This window comes from Parasteatoda tepidariorum, chromosome 1 (genome assembly GCF_982258835.1).
Source record: "Parasteatoda tepidariorum strain Cologne lab strain chromosome 1, Ptep-v5.0, whole genome shotgun sequence".
NCBI classification, from domain to species: Eukaryota; Metazoa; Arthropoda; class Arachnida; order Araneae; family Theridiidae; genus Parasteatoda; species Parasteatoda tepidariorum.
Genome location: NC_141755.1, coordinates 85889885 through 85903093, shown reverse-complemented (window position 1 = coordinate 85903093; position 13209 = coordinate 85889885). Strand labels below are relative to the sequence as shown.

At 29.1% G+C, this 13209-nt stretch overlaps 2 protein-coding genes across 5 annotated transcripts in view; one reads left to right on the top strand and one right to left on the bottom strand.

The window, feature by feature from the left end:
- LOC107450051 (acetoacetyl-CoA synthetase) overlaps positions 1–13209 on the bottom strand; it is a 148012-nt gene that overhangs the window by 128990 nt on the left and 5813 nt on the right. The window lies entirely within an intron of this gene.
- The window catches only part of LOC107450063 (homeobox protein Meis1), a 110293-nt gene continuing 100346 nt past the window's right edge, over positions 3263–13209 (top strand). The window contains exon 1 of one of the 2 annotated variants that reach the window (XM_043039728.3): positions 3263–3692. In XM_043039728.3, coding sequence (XP_042895662.1) covers positions 3502–3692 — 191 coding nt within the window. In that variant the 5' untranslated portion in view covers positions 3263–3501. The remainder of the gene's footprint in view (positions 3693–13209) is intronic. The other variant, XM_043039730.3, reaches the window with a different exon arrangement.

Genomic DNA, 13209 nt, shown 5'->3' with positions numbered 1-13209 from the left:
TGACCGGCCAATTAAAATGTTGATTGTAGAATTATATTAACGTAATTTTGTCATGAAAAATCAATTAAAAAATTCCAGATTGTCTCTCGCTACATTTCCAATTTGTTACTCGTTTGGAAAACGACTGATCCAATTCTCAGTTTACGACTATTAATGCTCATCTCCACAGCCTAGTAATTTTTAACCCAACCCAGAAGACAAAAGAAATTCTAAATCAAGCATTGGGACAAATTAGCCTTCGTGGAGTATTTTTTTTTTTTTTTTTTTTTTTGTTGATAAAACTGTTGTTGCTAATTCCCGTCCAATATTTAGGAAGTCCGAAACTAAAATGTGATAATACTAACTCGCATTAGCGATATATGGAGAACAAAATCAATAAAACTTCCAGCGGTTAGTCCGACGACAAGGGGATTCTAACCCATGATTAGGACTGCAAGTCTGTCACGGCGTGAATTTCTGTGATGAATTCAGCGAAATTATCCTCTTTTTTCCTAAAATCAGCGAATTTCTAAATATGTTCTGATTTGTCCGAAAATGGCTTAAAATATGAATTTTTTCCATTTTTAATCTAATATTTTTATTTGACAGAATTTTTTACTTTCCTAAAGCCTTAAATTGAACATGTAAAATGGATTAGATATTTAGGGGAGTGAATCCATTGCAAAATGGCAAGAAAATAGTTCAGAAATAAGAGATAATCACGATATTGTCACGTAAGGTGGTCTTTCTACACTAAGGGAGGATAATAGACTGATAGGATTACCTTCCTGAAGTCCTGAGGATAATAGACTGATAGGATACTTCCTGAGGATAATAGACTGATAGGATACTTCCTGAGGATAATAGACTGATAGGATTACCTTCCTGAAGTCAAAACTAAAGAAATTGGAATCACAAAAGAAGGAAAATGTTATAAATCAAATCTTTGACAGAAAAACTGTAACACAGGCTATTGCACTGGGCAGTGAAATTTCTACTGCCTTTCTACAAATCCAGGCAATATTTCTTGGGCGGCTTCTTGTGATTTCTTAAATAGGGATCGGTTTCTTAGATGAGAGGGACATAAGGCTTTTGTAACTAGTAGTTTGAATGTAGAATGTTTGAGTTCTCACAGCAATTACTTCTTACAAAGCAACTGCCAAGGAATTGAGCGTTGATGAATGAAAATCGATCGAGTTTTGGAAATCAAAGACCGAACACTATCCAAAATGGCAATTCGATGTTTGTCCGTGCCTGCAAACAGCGTGGAAGCAGGAAGATCGTTTTCTAAGTATAAAGATGTATTAAGTGATGAAGGACGAAGCATAAATGAGAATAATCTGATGATGTACAATACTTTTGTACCAAAATTCTGGTTCATTTAAATAAAAATATTAATATTGCTTGAAATTAAAATAAATACTTTTGTTCTGTATTTTCTAAGCTTTTTTTTCGTTATTTGTACAATTTCTGTCTTTTGTATCATTTATCTAGTAAATTTTTTTATGTTAAGAATCTGCGTAATTTTCAAAATTTCCCACAAATTTCGGGTCTTTTTTCCCACCACAAACTTGCAGCCCTACCCATGATCCATCTACCAAGGAGTTTATTTTCAGTCAGCACTGTGGTTCTGGGAGCAGAATTCGTCAATCAGCCGCCGGTGGGAATCGAACCTAGGTCACCTCATTGGAAGGCGAATGCTCTAAATCCCTAAAAAATGGATTCTTATCCAGCACTCTTCAAAGTTTCGAGGAGCCTTCGTAACCGAAGGGTATTGCTTTTTTACCAAACATTCGTTGCAACCCTGGATGTATTTTTGTGATTTCTTTCTCTAATTAGTCATATTTCTTGTTCTTCAACTTCACAAATTCTATAAACTGTCATTCTTTACTGGGCACACAAATCAACATATTTATGTGAATAAATAAAATACATCATAACTTTCACACAGAAAATAGCAGGTTTGTGACCGAAAGTAACTTACCTACACGAGCATACAAATTGCAAATTGGAAGTTTGGATGTAGTTTTAGAAGTTAAAGAACTAGACGATATACTAGAATTTAAAGAAGTTCATATAAAATTTAATATTAAAATTGGAATAAAATTATGCTAAAATATCGAAATTCTGCTCGTCTAAAATTATCATCGAAATATCAGTCTAATCAAAATGTAGAGCATTTGGAGAATGTAATTTAATTTTGTATCTGATCAGGTCTCTACCCTTTTTTTTTTAAGCGGTTAGTGCACGACTGATTCAATAAATTTAATGTAAAACCTACCACACAATTAATAACAACAAATCGGTTATTGATGCCCCCCCCCCTCCCTTTTACATGGTGGCTGCTGCAAGATGGATGCCCGGTCGGTAAGATGTATTTTAATGTATTGTATTGATATATTTTAAATGTCAATGTTCAAATAATGAAACTAAACACAATTGAGAAATAAAAAATTTTTTTTACGATTTTATCCATAAATATGAATTTTATACGAACTTAAAGATCCCATAAGAACTTAAAGCCCAGCAAATCAGTGGTGTTAAAGATATAAAGGATAAAAAAAAAAACAGCTGACGAAAATTTTGAGCCGTGTTTGTTTAAGAGGATAGAGCACTTGCATCCCAATGAGATGGCCCGGGTTCGAATCCCAGCGATGGCTTTTCGATACGAATTCCGCACCCGGCTCACACCGATCACAGTACTGACGTAAAATATTCTCGTTAGTAGACGGATCATGGGTTAAAGTCCTCTCGTTGTCGGGTTAACCGTGGGAGCTTTTCATGGTCTTCCATTCTATGTAACGAAAATGAGGGTTAGTTTCATCAAAAAGTTCTCCACGAAGGCAAATTTCTTCCAATATTTGATCCTTGATCCAGGAGTTCCCTTGTTTTCTGGATTGTGTTCAAAATCATACGGCTACGGAGTTGAACATTGGTAACCGGGAATGGGGGTCGACTTTTCAACGATGGCAAATTCATTTTTTAAAACTCCTTATTTAGGTAAAAGCATACCAAAATTCTAAATTGTAAAGAAATTCACCTTATCTAAAACTTAAATAATATATTTGAAAATTATTGTTTATTCTCTAGATTTTTTTTAGAGTCATCTGTTAAAAAATTCGATTTCATAATAAAAATAATGGTAATACGTTTTAAGTGTTATTGCCTTTAAAGATCAAATTGATGCCTCCTTCAGCTGGTTGCCGCTACCCCTTTACCCCCTTTCAGCACGCCACTGCCGCTAATAATGACCTCGGGGACAAAATGCACCCCATAAATAGTTCTCCCAACTTCCCAAAAGCGAACAAATTATGCAGGAAAGAAAGTTTGTGATTTTCGCCAACCCTCGCCAAGCATTCCACGATTATTTATCATTCCGTTCAAGTTGACGGTGGGTGCAAAGAAAGGGGTGGGGATAAAAGCGCCCCCTACAGGAAACCGGCTGAGCGAGGGGCGCGAATTTTTCTCGTGTTGTTTTGATCGTCAGATCCAACACGTGGTTGGAAGAGTAACGTTGTCGACATGCAATATCCTGAAGATGGGATGCCTCATTACGGCCATGGGGATGGATCGGCCGGCGGTCTATATGACCCCCATAGGCAAAATCTTATGAACCACCATGGTGTTTATCATGCCAATCATGTGTCTATTGCTAATCATGTCATGGGATCTACACCTGATGTCGGAAAAAGGGATAAAGATGCCATTTTTGGGTAAGAATTTATTTGTTTACTATTTCATCGAAGTTGTGCTTATTATTTCGAAAACTTAGCTCATTGCTCCAATATTTTTGAAAATCGTGAATTAATGTGCTTGTTCAATAATTTAGCCATAAAACAAGATTTATATCTATAATGATTCCGTTCGCCTTTGATTGCATATCCGTCTTAGAACATTTTGATGTTGAGAACAAAATTTTGCGGGTAAAAATTTGTTTGCTAATTCATCTAACTTGTATTTACTATTTCGAAAACTTAAGAATCATTGTTCCAAGATTCTGGAAAATCGCGATTAATGTGCTTATTTAAAAGTTCTGGCATAAAACAAAATTTATATCGACAATAATTCAGTTTGTTTTTTATTGCATAACCGTCTTATATGCTAATGTTAAGAACTTATTTTTTTTTACATAGTCTTATTACATTTTGAGAACTATATGTGTAAAGAATTTATATATTTCAAACATACTATACTGTAGATATAGATTACAAGATCTATAAGCCTGTATCGACAAAGATTCTGTTCGATTTTGATTGCATACCAGTCATAGAACTTTTCAAAATTTAATTTGCGTGCCGAAGCATTTATTCTATCTGATTATAAAGAATCCGTATGTTTTGCAAGATTTGCATATCAGTATCAACAAAAATTCAATTTGTTTTTGATTGGAGATCTGTCACGAAACTTAATGTTAAGAATTTAAATTTTATTAAAATAGCCATTATTATGTTTTGTGAACTATACTGATTGTCAAGAATTCACATGTTTGGAAAAGATTTGTATTTTTATATTAAATATATTCTGTGGCTTTTGATTATGTATGTAACACAGAATTTTTTAAGGTTAAGAAGTAAATAAAGTTTGTATTAAACAGCATTTTATAACAAAATTCTAATACTGAATTTAAATTAGGATCTTTTGAATTATATCTCGTGCGATCAAACTTTATTATTTTACTAGAATTCAGCTAAGAAATTTTATTAACTAATTGGAAATTGATTGATTACTATAATCTCTTGATAGTTAACTTCTTTAAAATCTATTTAAGTATTTAGTATAATATCGAACTTAAAAATCCGTACATAACCCGCGCTTTCTTATTTAAAAGGGGATAGTAATTAATTTATTTGATTTGTATTTCAATTGAATAAATACATTACGATTTTCAAACAAATGCTGCTAGTGGATTTTTTAGAATTCTTAACAGTACGCAGTATTCTATAAAATGTTTTAAGAAAATATTCAAGCAGTTTAATTTTTTAACTTAATATGAGAAAAATATCCCTCAAATGATCTCCAAAAAATGCTAATTATTAACTTCAAATAGAATTTCGTTGAATAAAAAGTTTAAAAAATAATGTATTTTGGAATGCGGGTTTGATATTTATACAGGTTTATGTATATTCTAGTAGTGAAAACTTTTACTCGGTTTAATTCAACTTTAATAACGTAAGACAAATTTCTCCTCAAATGTTTCGAATAACGAAGTTCCACCGAAATCAAGAGTTCCATGGAAGGATGACAGAAGTTTCGAGAGTAGGAATTTTTTTTCAACCATTAATAATATTTTTATCCTATCAATAATCCATAATTTATTAAATATTTTGGCTGCTTACATAAACTTATTAAATATATTTTTTTAAATAACAATCTATTGAATAAATTATGAAAAGGATAAATATTTCGCATCGAGCTTTACAATAATGCTAAATAAAATGATTTACAGTTCTTGTAAATATTGTAACAGTTCTTTTATGATAACTTATTTTTATTATATTCATTTTCAGCATATGAATTCACCAAGAGCAAATTCATGCAAAATATTTCATTATATTTCAAAATTATCCGTTTTATTCTTCTGGTTTTTCTTCTTTTTTTTAATATTTGCAGCTGCTGATGAATTTTTTTAATGTAATGCCGGAATTGCGCCAAAAGAACGTCGATTAGGGTTCCTTAGGCGAGAAAAATTGAGAATCGTTTGGTCTAACGAAAGCTGAGAATTTTAAATTTTTGTTCCATAATTTTTTCTATAGAGAAAGCGTTCCATAATTTTTTCTATGGAGAAAGCTTTTTAAATTACATATTCGACAGTTATAAAGGCACAAAAGTTATTTGTAAAAACATTTGTTTTGACTTTAATATCAAAATTATTCAGTTTGAGATCTTCCCTCTAAATATTCACTTTTCCCCCTGGTTTCAGCGAATACCAAACCAAAAGTGAATTCTTTTTTCTTCAAAGCAATGCTTCTATAGTGAAAGTGAGTTGTGTTATTGACAAAAGAACTGCTTCCATTGTAAAGCTCATAAGAATGGAGTATGGGGGCTGATTTTTTTTTTTATAAGGGTAAACATTGCTTCTGAAAACGCTTTCACTGGGAAATAAAAATTTAGTTCGTCGGCTTTCAACTATAACCCTAAAAAGGAAAGGATTCCTGTATAATGGGACTTCAAATTTTTAAGCACTGGATGTCTCATTTTAATATTACCTTTTCAAAACTGAAAACTCAAAGTCATTTAAATTTTGCAAAACTCAAAAAATGTATGGTGTACAGTAATTTTTATTTATTTTCATGTACCAATCTAGCTTTGATTTTTAGTGAATACTTCTTTTTATTGGCTGACTTCAAAGGTGCTTAATTTTCAGCTACCTTCATAAGATTTTATAGTGGTCGCGAATTGTAAACTAAAGGATGCAGAATTTTGCTAAATTTGCTTTAATAGTGAGAGCCTCTCCACGAAGTTGTTGATAAGAAGATGGGTACAATGCGTGAAATAAAAAGGATATCCCCCCGTGTAACTTTTGTTCTAATGATCGGATTTTCAAGAGCTGAATTCTGATCATAATTTTTCAAAGGGGCCTCCTCAAATATATTCTTTTCATAACTCATTAGGTTTTAATTAAGAAAAGCATTGTTTTGAAATTTCTTTCACAAGCATTGACATAAAATAATTTCATAAAAATAATGGAAATAAATAATGAATGGATTGTCAATTAAATATAAATTTAATTACAGGTTTCGAAAATCATAACTGGCTATAAAAAAAAAATTCCTAACTCATGGAACCCTTTCACGGAACCCTATTTGGGAACCGCTGATGTAGACTGGACGTAGGTGCGTGTTCGGTGAGGGTTTCTGCTGTCTCAAGTGATGTTCGAAATTAGTTTCTCTTGTATCTTGTTTTTACCCAACAATCGCAGAAATTTCAAATCTCGTTGTTTAGTCATGAGAAAAAAATATCTAAATACCAGACATGTCTAATATTCAAATACATTATAACAATCAAATCATGGCGTTTAAAGACTTTGATAGGTGAATAAACAATGTATATTGAAAATATGAAGTGTTTAAATCAGTTTTAGAATGGATAAAGTAGTAATAGTATTTGGATTGTGGTACTATATTCTAATATCTTAATACCCTGCCGACAAAATCCATAATGCGCAGTCAAGTATTCAGTTCCCTGTGTCAACTTATAGCAGTTAGTAGTCAAAGGGTTGATACATAATTTTAAAACTAATAAGTCGTAAAAAGACGTGATTTTATTTTAGGTTTTTCACATTCACAAAAGCAATACCCTGACAGAAAGAAACCCATTCTACAGTTAATAATAGATGCAGAAAATGAGTAGATTTTTCACAAAAAAGGAATAAAATTATAAAAAAATTTTGACAAGAAGTTTTTGTTTTAGTAATTTTTCACGAAATAACAAAAATAGAACACAATTTCCATAAAATTATGAATAGATTTTTCTTAATTTTTCGCAAATGGAGAAGCTTTTATTAAAAATTCTGGAGTAACTCTTGTAAATTATAAATAGATTTTTCACAATTTCGCGAAAACTGGATCTTTAAAATATAAGTTAAAATCTAGAGTAACCCCTGAAAATTATAAATAGTTATTACACACGAAAAAAAATTACTAAACTCTTCACAAAAATTAGTACGCATTTACATAAATAAAACTTAAGAACAGCGTAAAGACTGCGAAAAAAAAGCATTTTCACTCATTTTCAATTTCACAGGAAAAATTTCACTTTTAAGAATAATAAAATGTATTGATAGACCAGAATCAAGGCTTTAAGAAATTGAAGTACTATTTTTTTTGTTTTAAATATCAGCTGTTTCAAACATATTCCCTTTTATAAAGTATTAACTTTTTCTATTTTGAGGAAAAACAAGAAAAAAAGTTTATGCATAGTCAAAGACATGCATTAAATTCGTCATGTCGTACGATTAGAATTTAAACTTGTAGTCAATTATAATTTTTTCGTCTAAAACTAGCAATGTCTGTAGTTTTTTCAGTGAATTTGAAGGCATTAATTGTTTAAACCTCTCCGTCAGAAGCTAAACATATGATATAATTAAAGGCTTATAAAATAAATGAAGTATTTTTAAAAACTGAAAAAACGCCATTTTACTATTTTATGAATACACTTACAATAATCTAATAAATTACTAGATTAACTGCAGCTTATTTTATATATTTAAGCACAATTATTTGAATAGGAAATAAATATTCTGTATGTAAATAAATGTGAATGGCAGCTGAATCTAACAATTTATGGAATGTAAATTCTATCATATTTAAATTTCAAAATGGGTGAAATTCATATAAAAATTTTCGTGCTAGCCAAAGAAAAAAAGAATAACTATAAAAACTTTCAACAATTCTTTTTTTCGGTTTGTTAATTTTTTATTGAATACTATTATAACTTAATGCATCGTAGAAAATAGTACAAATCGGGAACGTCAATAAGATGTAAATGTGTGGCAATTTTTCCCAATTATAAAAAAAGTTAAATGAATTTCTGAAGAAAAGTTTTTATTGTGTTTTATTACCACTAATAATTAAGACTACGCCACGTGCCAAATATTTTTTTCCCAGCAATTAATTTTTCACGATTGCATCAAATTTCACTTTTATGATGTGCAATTATTACTCATCTTTCCTTTTCTTTCATTTTTTTTCCATAGCTAAAGGAGTTTGATGTTATTATTTTTCTAACAGTAATTTTCCATTTTTAAAAGTAAATCCATACTTCATTTACCATTTTGTAGTCTAGTTTTTAGTTTAAAATATAAATATAAACCTGGTTTTAATAACATAAAGAAAGAAATAGTTTATACAATTGATTTAAAAGAAACAGCGAAATTATTTAAGTCATTTTAGGACAAAATTTTGTGCAATTTTATTATTTTAAAAGTAATATTTTAAGATTTTTTTTTTCTATTTGTATGCCTATACAAAGCGATAAACTTTGTAAAGATATAATTTTCTTTGCCCTCATTCAGCTGATTTTTTAATTACTTTGAAAAAATATGAGAAATGTAAGAAATTCAATTCAAATAACCTTTTGGGCAGTTTTAAAGGACAAAAATATTTCTTGATAATTAATTTTTATTGAAATTAATGCATTTTGTTTCATGTCCAAAATATGGAAATTATGTATCATAAAAATATCCTACAACATGCAAAAAATGATAAAAATTATAATTAATAATTTTTCATCTAATAATAAAAATAACTGAAAAACTAACATTCAGTATTAATAACTAATATTACTAATTGTCAGTTTGATTAAATATATTCTTTTAAAAATTTATTTTTAGGCATTTATGAGTTTAATCTCGTCAAAACTACGTAAGTAAGAATCTAATTTTCTGCCATAATATAAAGCTCGGAAGGTTAAAATACTAAGAGTTTATTTTAAACTTTAGAAATTGAAGCTTTTTCTATCTTAACTTTAAGCTTTCTACTTTAATGGGCCTGACTAGCTTTTAACTCTTTTTTAAATAAAATTTTAAAAAACCAAATTATTAGTTTTATTATGGGTAAAAACTAATAAAACTAGCAAAAAAAATTATTATTATTAAAATTGCCATTTTTAGGTAAAAAATAAGGCATTCTTTTTGTACTGTAAAAAATTTTCATCACTTAAAAACAAGAAATCCCTTGAAGAGTTTATTTAGAAGGTTATCAACTACGTGTTGATCAATTATCCTAAAAACAAGTACTAAATCAGGGATTAATGTAGTTAAAAAAGCAAATTTTTAAAAAAATCCGCACTTGTCTTGTAAAAAAACATGCATAAAAAATGAAATTCTGCAGTCCGAAAATCACAAGTACTCATGAAAAATCGTGGACAATTATTTTAAAAACAACGGATATCGTTTTTAAGATATCGATATCAACAAGATATCGTTTTTATGGTGGTGTAAAATGTGAAAAAAATCTGATTTTGGGATAAACGCATTTAAACACTTAAAATCTTTAGTACTGTTATCACCTTGCACAAAAATAGCTATAACTTTGTACATAAGTAGAATACAAACAAAAGTAAAGTATTTTTAGAAAGTTAAGAGTACATGGATTTTAAATTTATAATAAACTTAATTTCGAAAATTTTGCCCGAAATTATGCTTTTGCATTATTTTCTTATGCTCCTTATTTATTTTTTATGTTCCTTAAAAGGAAATTTCTTATAATTAAAAAAAAAAAATCTATCAAAAATACGATTCTAGTTACTCGAAAATTTGTTGAAATTTCGATTGATGATAAGTTTTATTAGGAATAAAACAATGACGATGAATTCTACTGGTAGTTTTGAGAAAGCGATTGAAACTAGCATTGTTGTTAGATACGAAGCTTCAATAGAGTTAGCCAGGTTCAAAGGTTCAAAAGTAGTTGAAACTTCGATTGACGATAAATTTATATTTGTGATGAAATAATAATGATAATTTACTGTTTGCGGTCAGGAATCCATTAAAACTAGCATTTTTGTAAAACACGGAGCTCTAATAAAGATGTGAGTTCCGAAATTTGGTCCGAAAGTAGTTGGAATTTCGATTGATGATAAATTTATTTTTGTGATAAAATAATAATGATAATTTACTGGTTGCGGTCAGGAAGTGATTGAAACTAGCATTGTTGTTATAGACACGGAGCTCTAATAAAGATTTGAGCTCACTAGTTCCGAAAGTAGTTGAAATTTCGATTGACGATAAATTTATATTTGTGATGAAATAATAATGATAATTTACTGGTTGCTGTCAGGAAGCTCGCAAACAACTCACAAGAAAAATTTATAAAACTGAAAAACAATATTCAACTTTAGAGGATTTTGTTAACTCTGTTTATGATGAAAAGAATAAATTAAATGTGAAAAGAATAAATTAAATGTGAAAAGAATAAATTAAATGACTTAGAACACCCAATAGAAAGTAGGCCGAACAACTATATCTACAAAAATACGGCGGTGCAACAGATTATTAATTATTTTTTTAATGTTCTACAAATTCCCGAGATTCTTTGTACTTTTATAATTTCAGATCAGCATTGTTCATGTTTGATTTGTTTGGATATATTTTTATTTTAAATGCAATAACATATTTTGACAAAATTAGTTTAATCGTGTTGTAATTTTAAATATGAGTTTGAAAAAATGAACTAGTTGTATTTTTAATGACATATTTGAACTTAATATTTGTCTTTTTAGTTATGAACCGCAGAACTTTGCTATTCGTAAGTCCGAAAAATATCGCATATCTTGGTATTAATAGAATATAGCAATTAAATTACCAACTTACTATGAATTATGATCACCATTGCTACAAATGGTTAGAATTCTTGTTCAATTATAGAGAGGACAACGAATAGTAAAGATAAGAATTTTTGCGTGTTTTTCGAATTCAATTTGAATTCAATTCGAATAAAATTTATACAATCGGTATCTTAGAAAAATTGGTAGTAATTGCCTTTCCCTAACTAATTACCTTTTTAGAAGTAGGCACTAATTACCTTTACTTATTTCTCAGTAAGTAATTATGATAATTAATGAAGTTTCCTTTTTTCTATACGTTGTTTAAGAATCAATGTTACACACATACGCATAGTATTCATTTTATTCTTAGTGTCTTACTTTTAAATCTTATTTCCTAATTATTATTAATATTTAACCCTTTGACTCAGAATTTTTTTTAAATATTTTTTATTGTGTTAATTAAGGTTAAGACAAGAGAAAAATATTATATTTAGCATTCTAATGATTTATGATTATGAAATATGGTACGAAACAACAGTGTCTTTTTTGCTTTGAAAGTAAAATCTTCCAAACACGGCTTACTTCCAAAGAATAGTTTTTCAAATTTGCACTTATTTGCAGTTATTTATATCTAAGAGAAAGTTATTCATCATTGAGATTTCTTTAATTTTTAAATGAAAATTATGGAAAATTATAGTAAATTGCTGATAAATTTTTGAAAAAGAAGGAAGAAAATTAAAACTTTTAGATTTTATATTTTAGAGCAAATACAATTCCAATAATCTAACAGATATTTTTTAGCAAACTATTACTGTTTTTATAATTAAAAAATACATAAATATATTTTTGCTTGTAATTAGAGGGTCAGGAAAAAGATATACAAAAGAAATACCGGTGTTCCATTTGCGTCAAAGGGTTAGTAGTGTGTACAGTTGCAGCTGTAGTTGCTTCAAATAATTTCGATTTCACATTGCAAAAATATTCAAAATTTGTGGTTCGATTTGTGGGACATTAATTAGCTTCAATAAATTAATTCGTAAATTTTTAAAATGAGAAATAATCGTATTTTTAAGGAACTATATTTTCGATTGCAATCTAGTCTAAAACTTGGCAAAATATAATTTACAAAAATATCTATTGTGTGTTCAATTAAACATTATAGAACAGGGGTGTCAAACTCAAAAGCTAACTTGGGCCAAATAAACAATGCTTAACTTTAGGTGGGCCGCAAAAAAATAATTAAAAAGAAATTGTTCATAGATAGAAATATTTTTATTTTGAATAGTACATTGTAATAAAATTATATAAAGTTAAATTATTGCTTTATACTTGACATCTCTTTTCTGCTACTATCTTTCCTGTTTCGGGAGAAATTTTATTGGCCGAGATTACTTTCAAAATTGACCCAACGTGAAAGTTATTAATACGGTTTCGGACAGGAGATTTATTTCCATTCATAGCAGAAAATAAGTGCTTGCACTGATAAGTACTTCCAAACATGGAAAAAATTTCATATACGAATTTTCGAGTTTTTTCAAACCTTGCCGGTAAATATTTTTAAAATTCAGGCATACCCACTTCAATGAATTTTGCCTTCAAATTTGAATCGCACTGAATCCCAATCACTTCCATTTGCATATTACTGGGTACTGAGTCTATATTTATTGAGAAAATCGAAGAAAACAAACAAAATTTGTCTTTAAAAGAATTAAAATATTTAAATCTTGTTTCAAATTCTGTTGATTTCAGATTTGAAATTTTTTCTGCGTATTTTTGATACGATGCAGTATCCCCGGAATGGCAGGTGCCGCAAGCCAATTAGAATTTTACATTTTTGCGCGTACAATTTAAAATTATCCGTATAGTTTATAAATAGCGTATATTATAATTTTGTAAGCTAGTTTCCTTTCTAATTCACTTTTCGATTTTATTTTTACTTTGTTTCAGCTGTATTGACCGGGCCGCAAA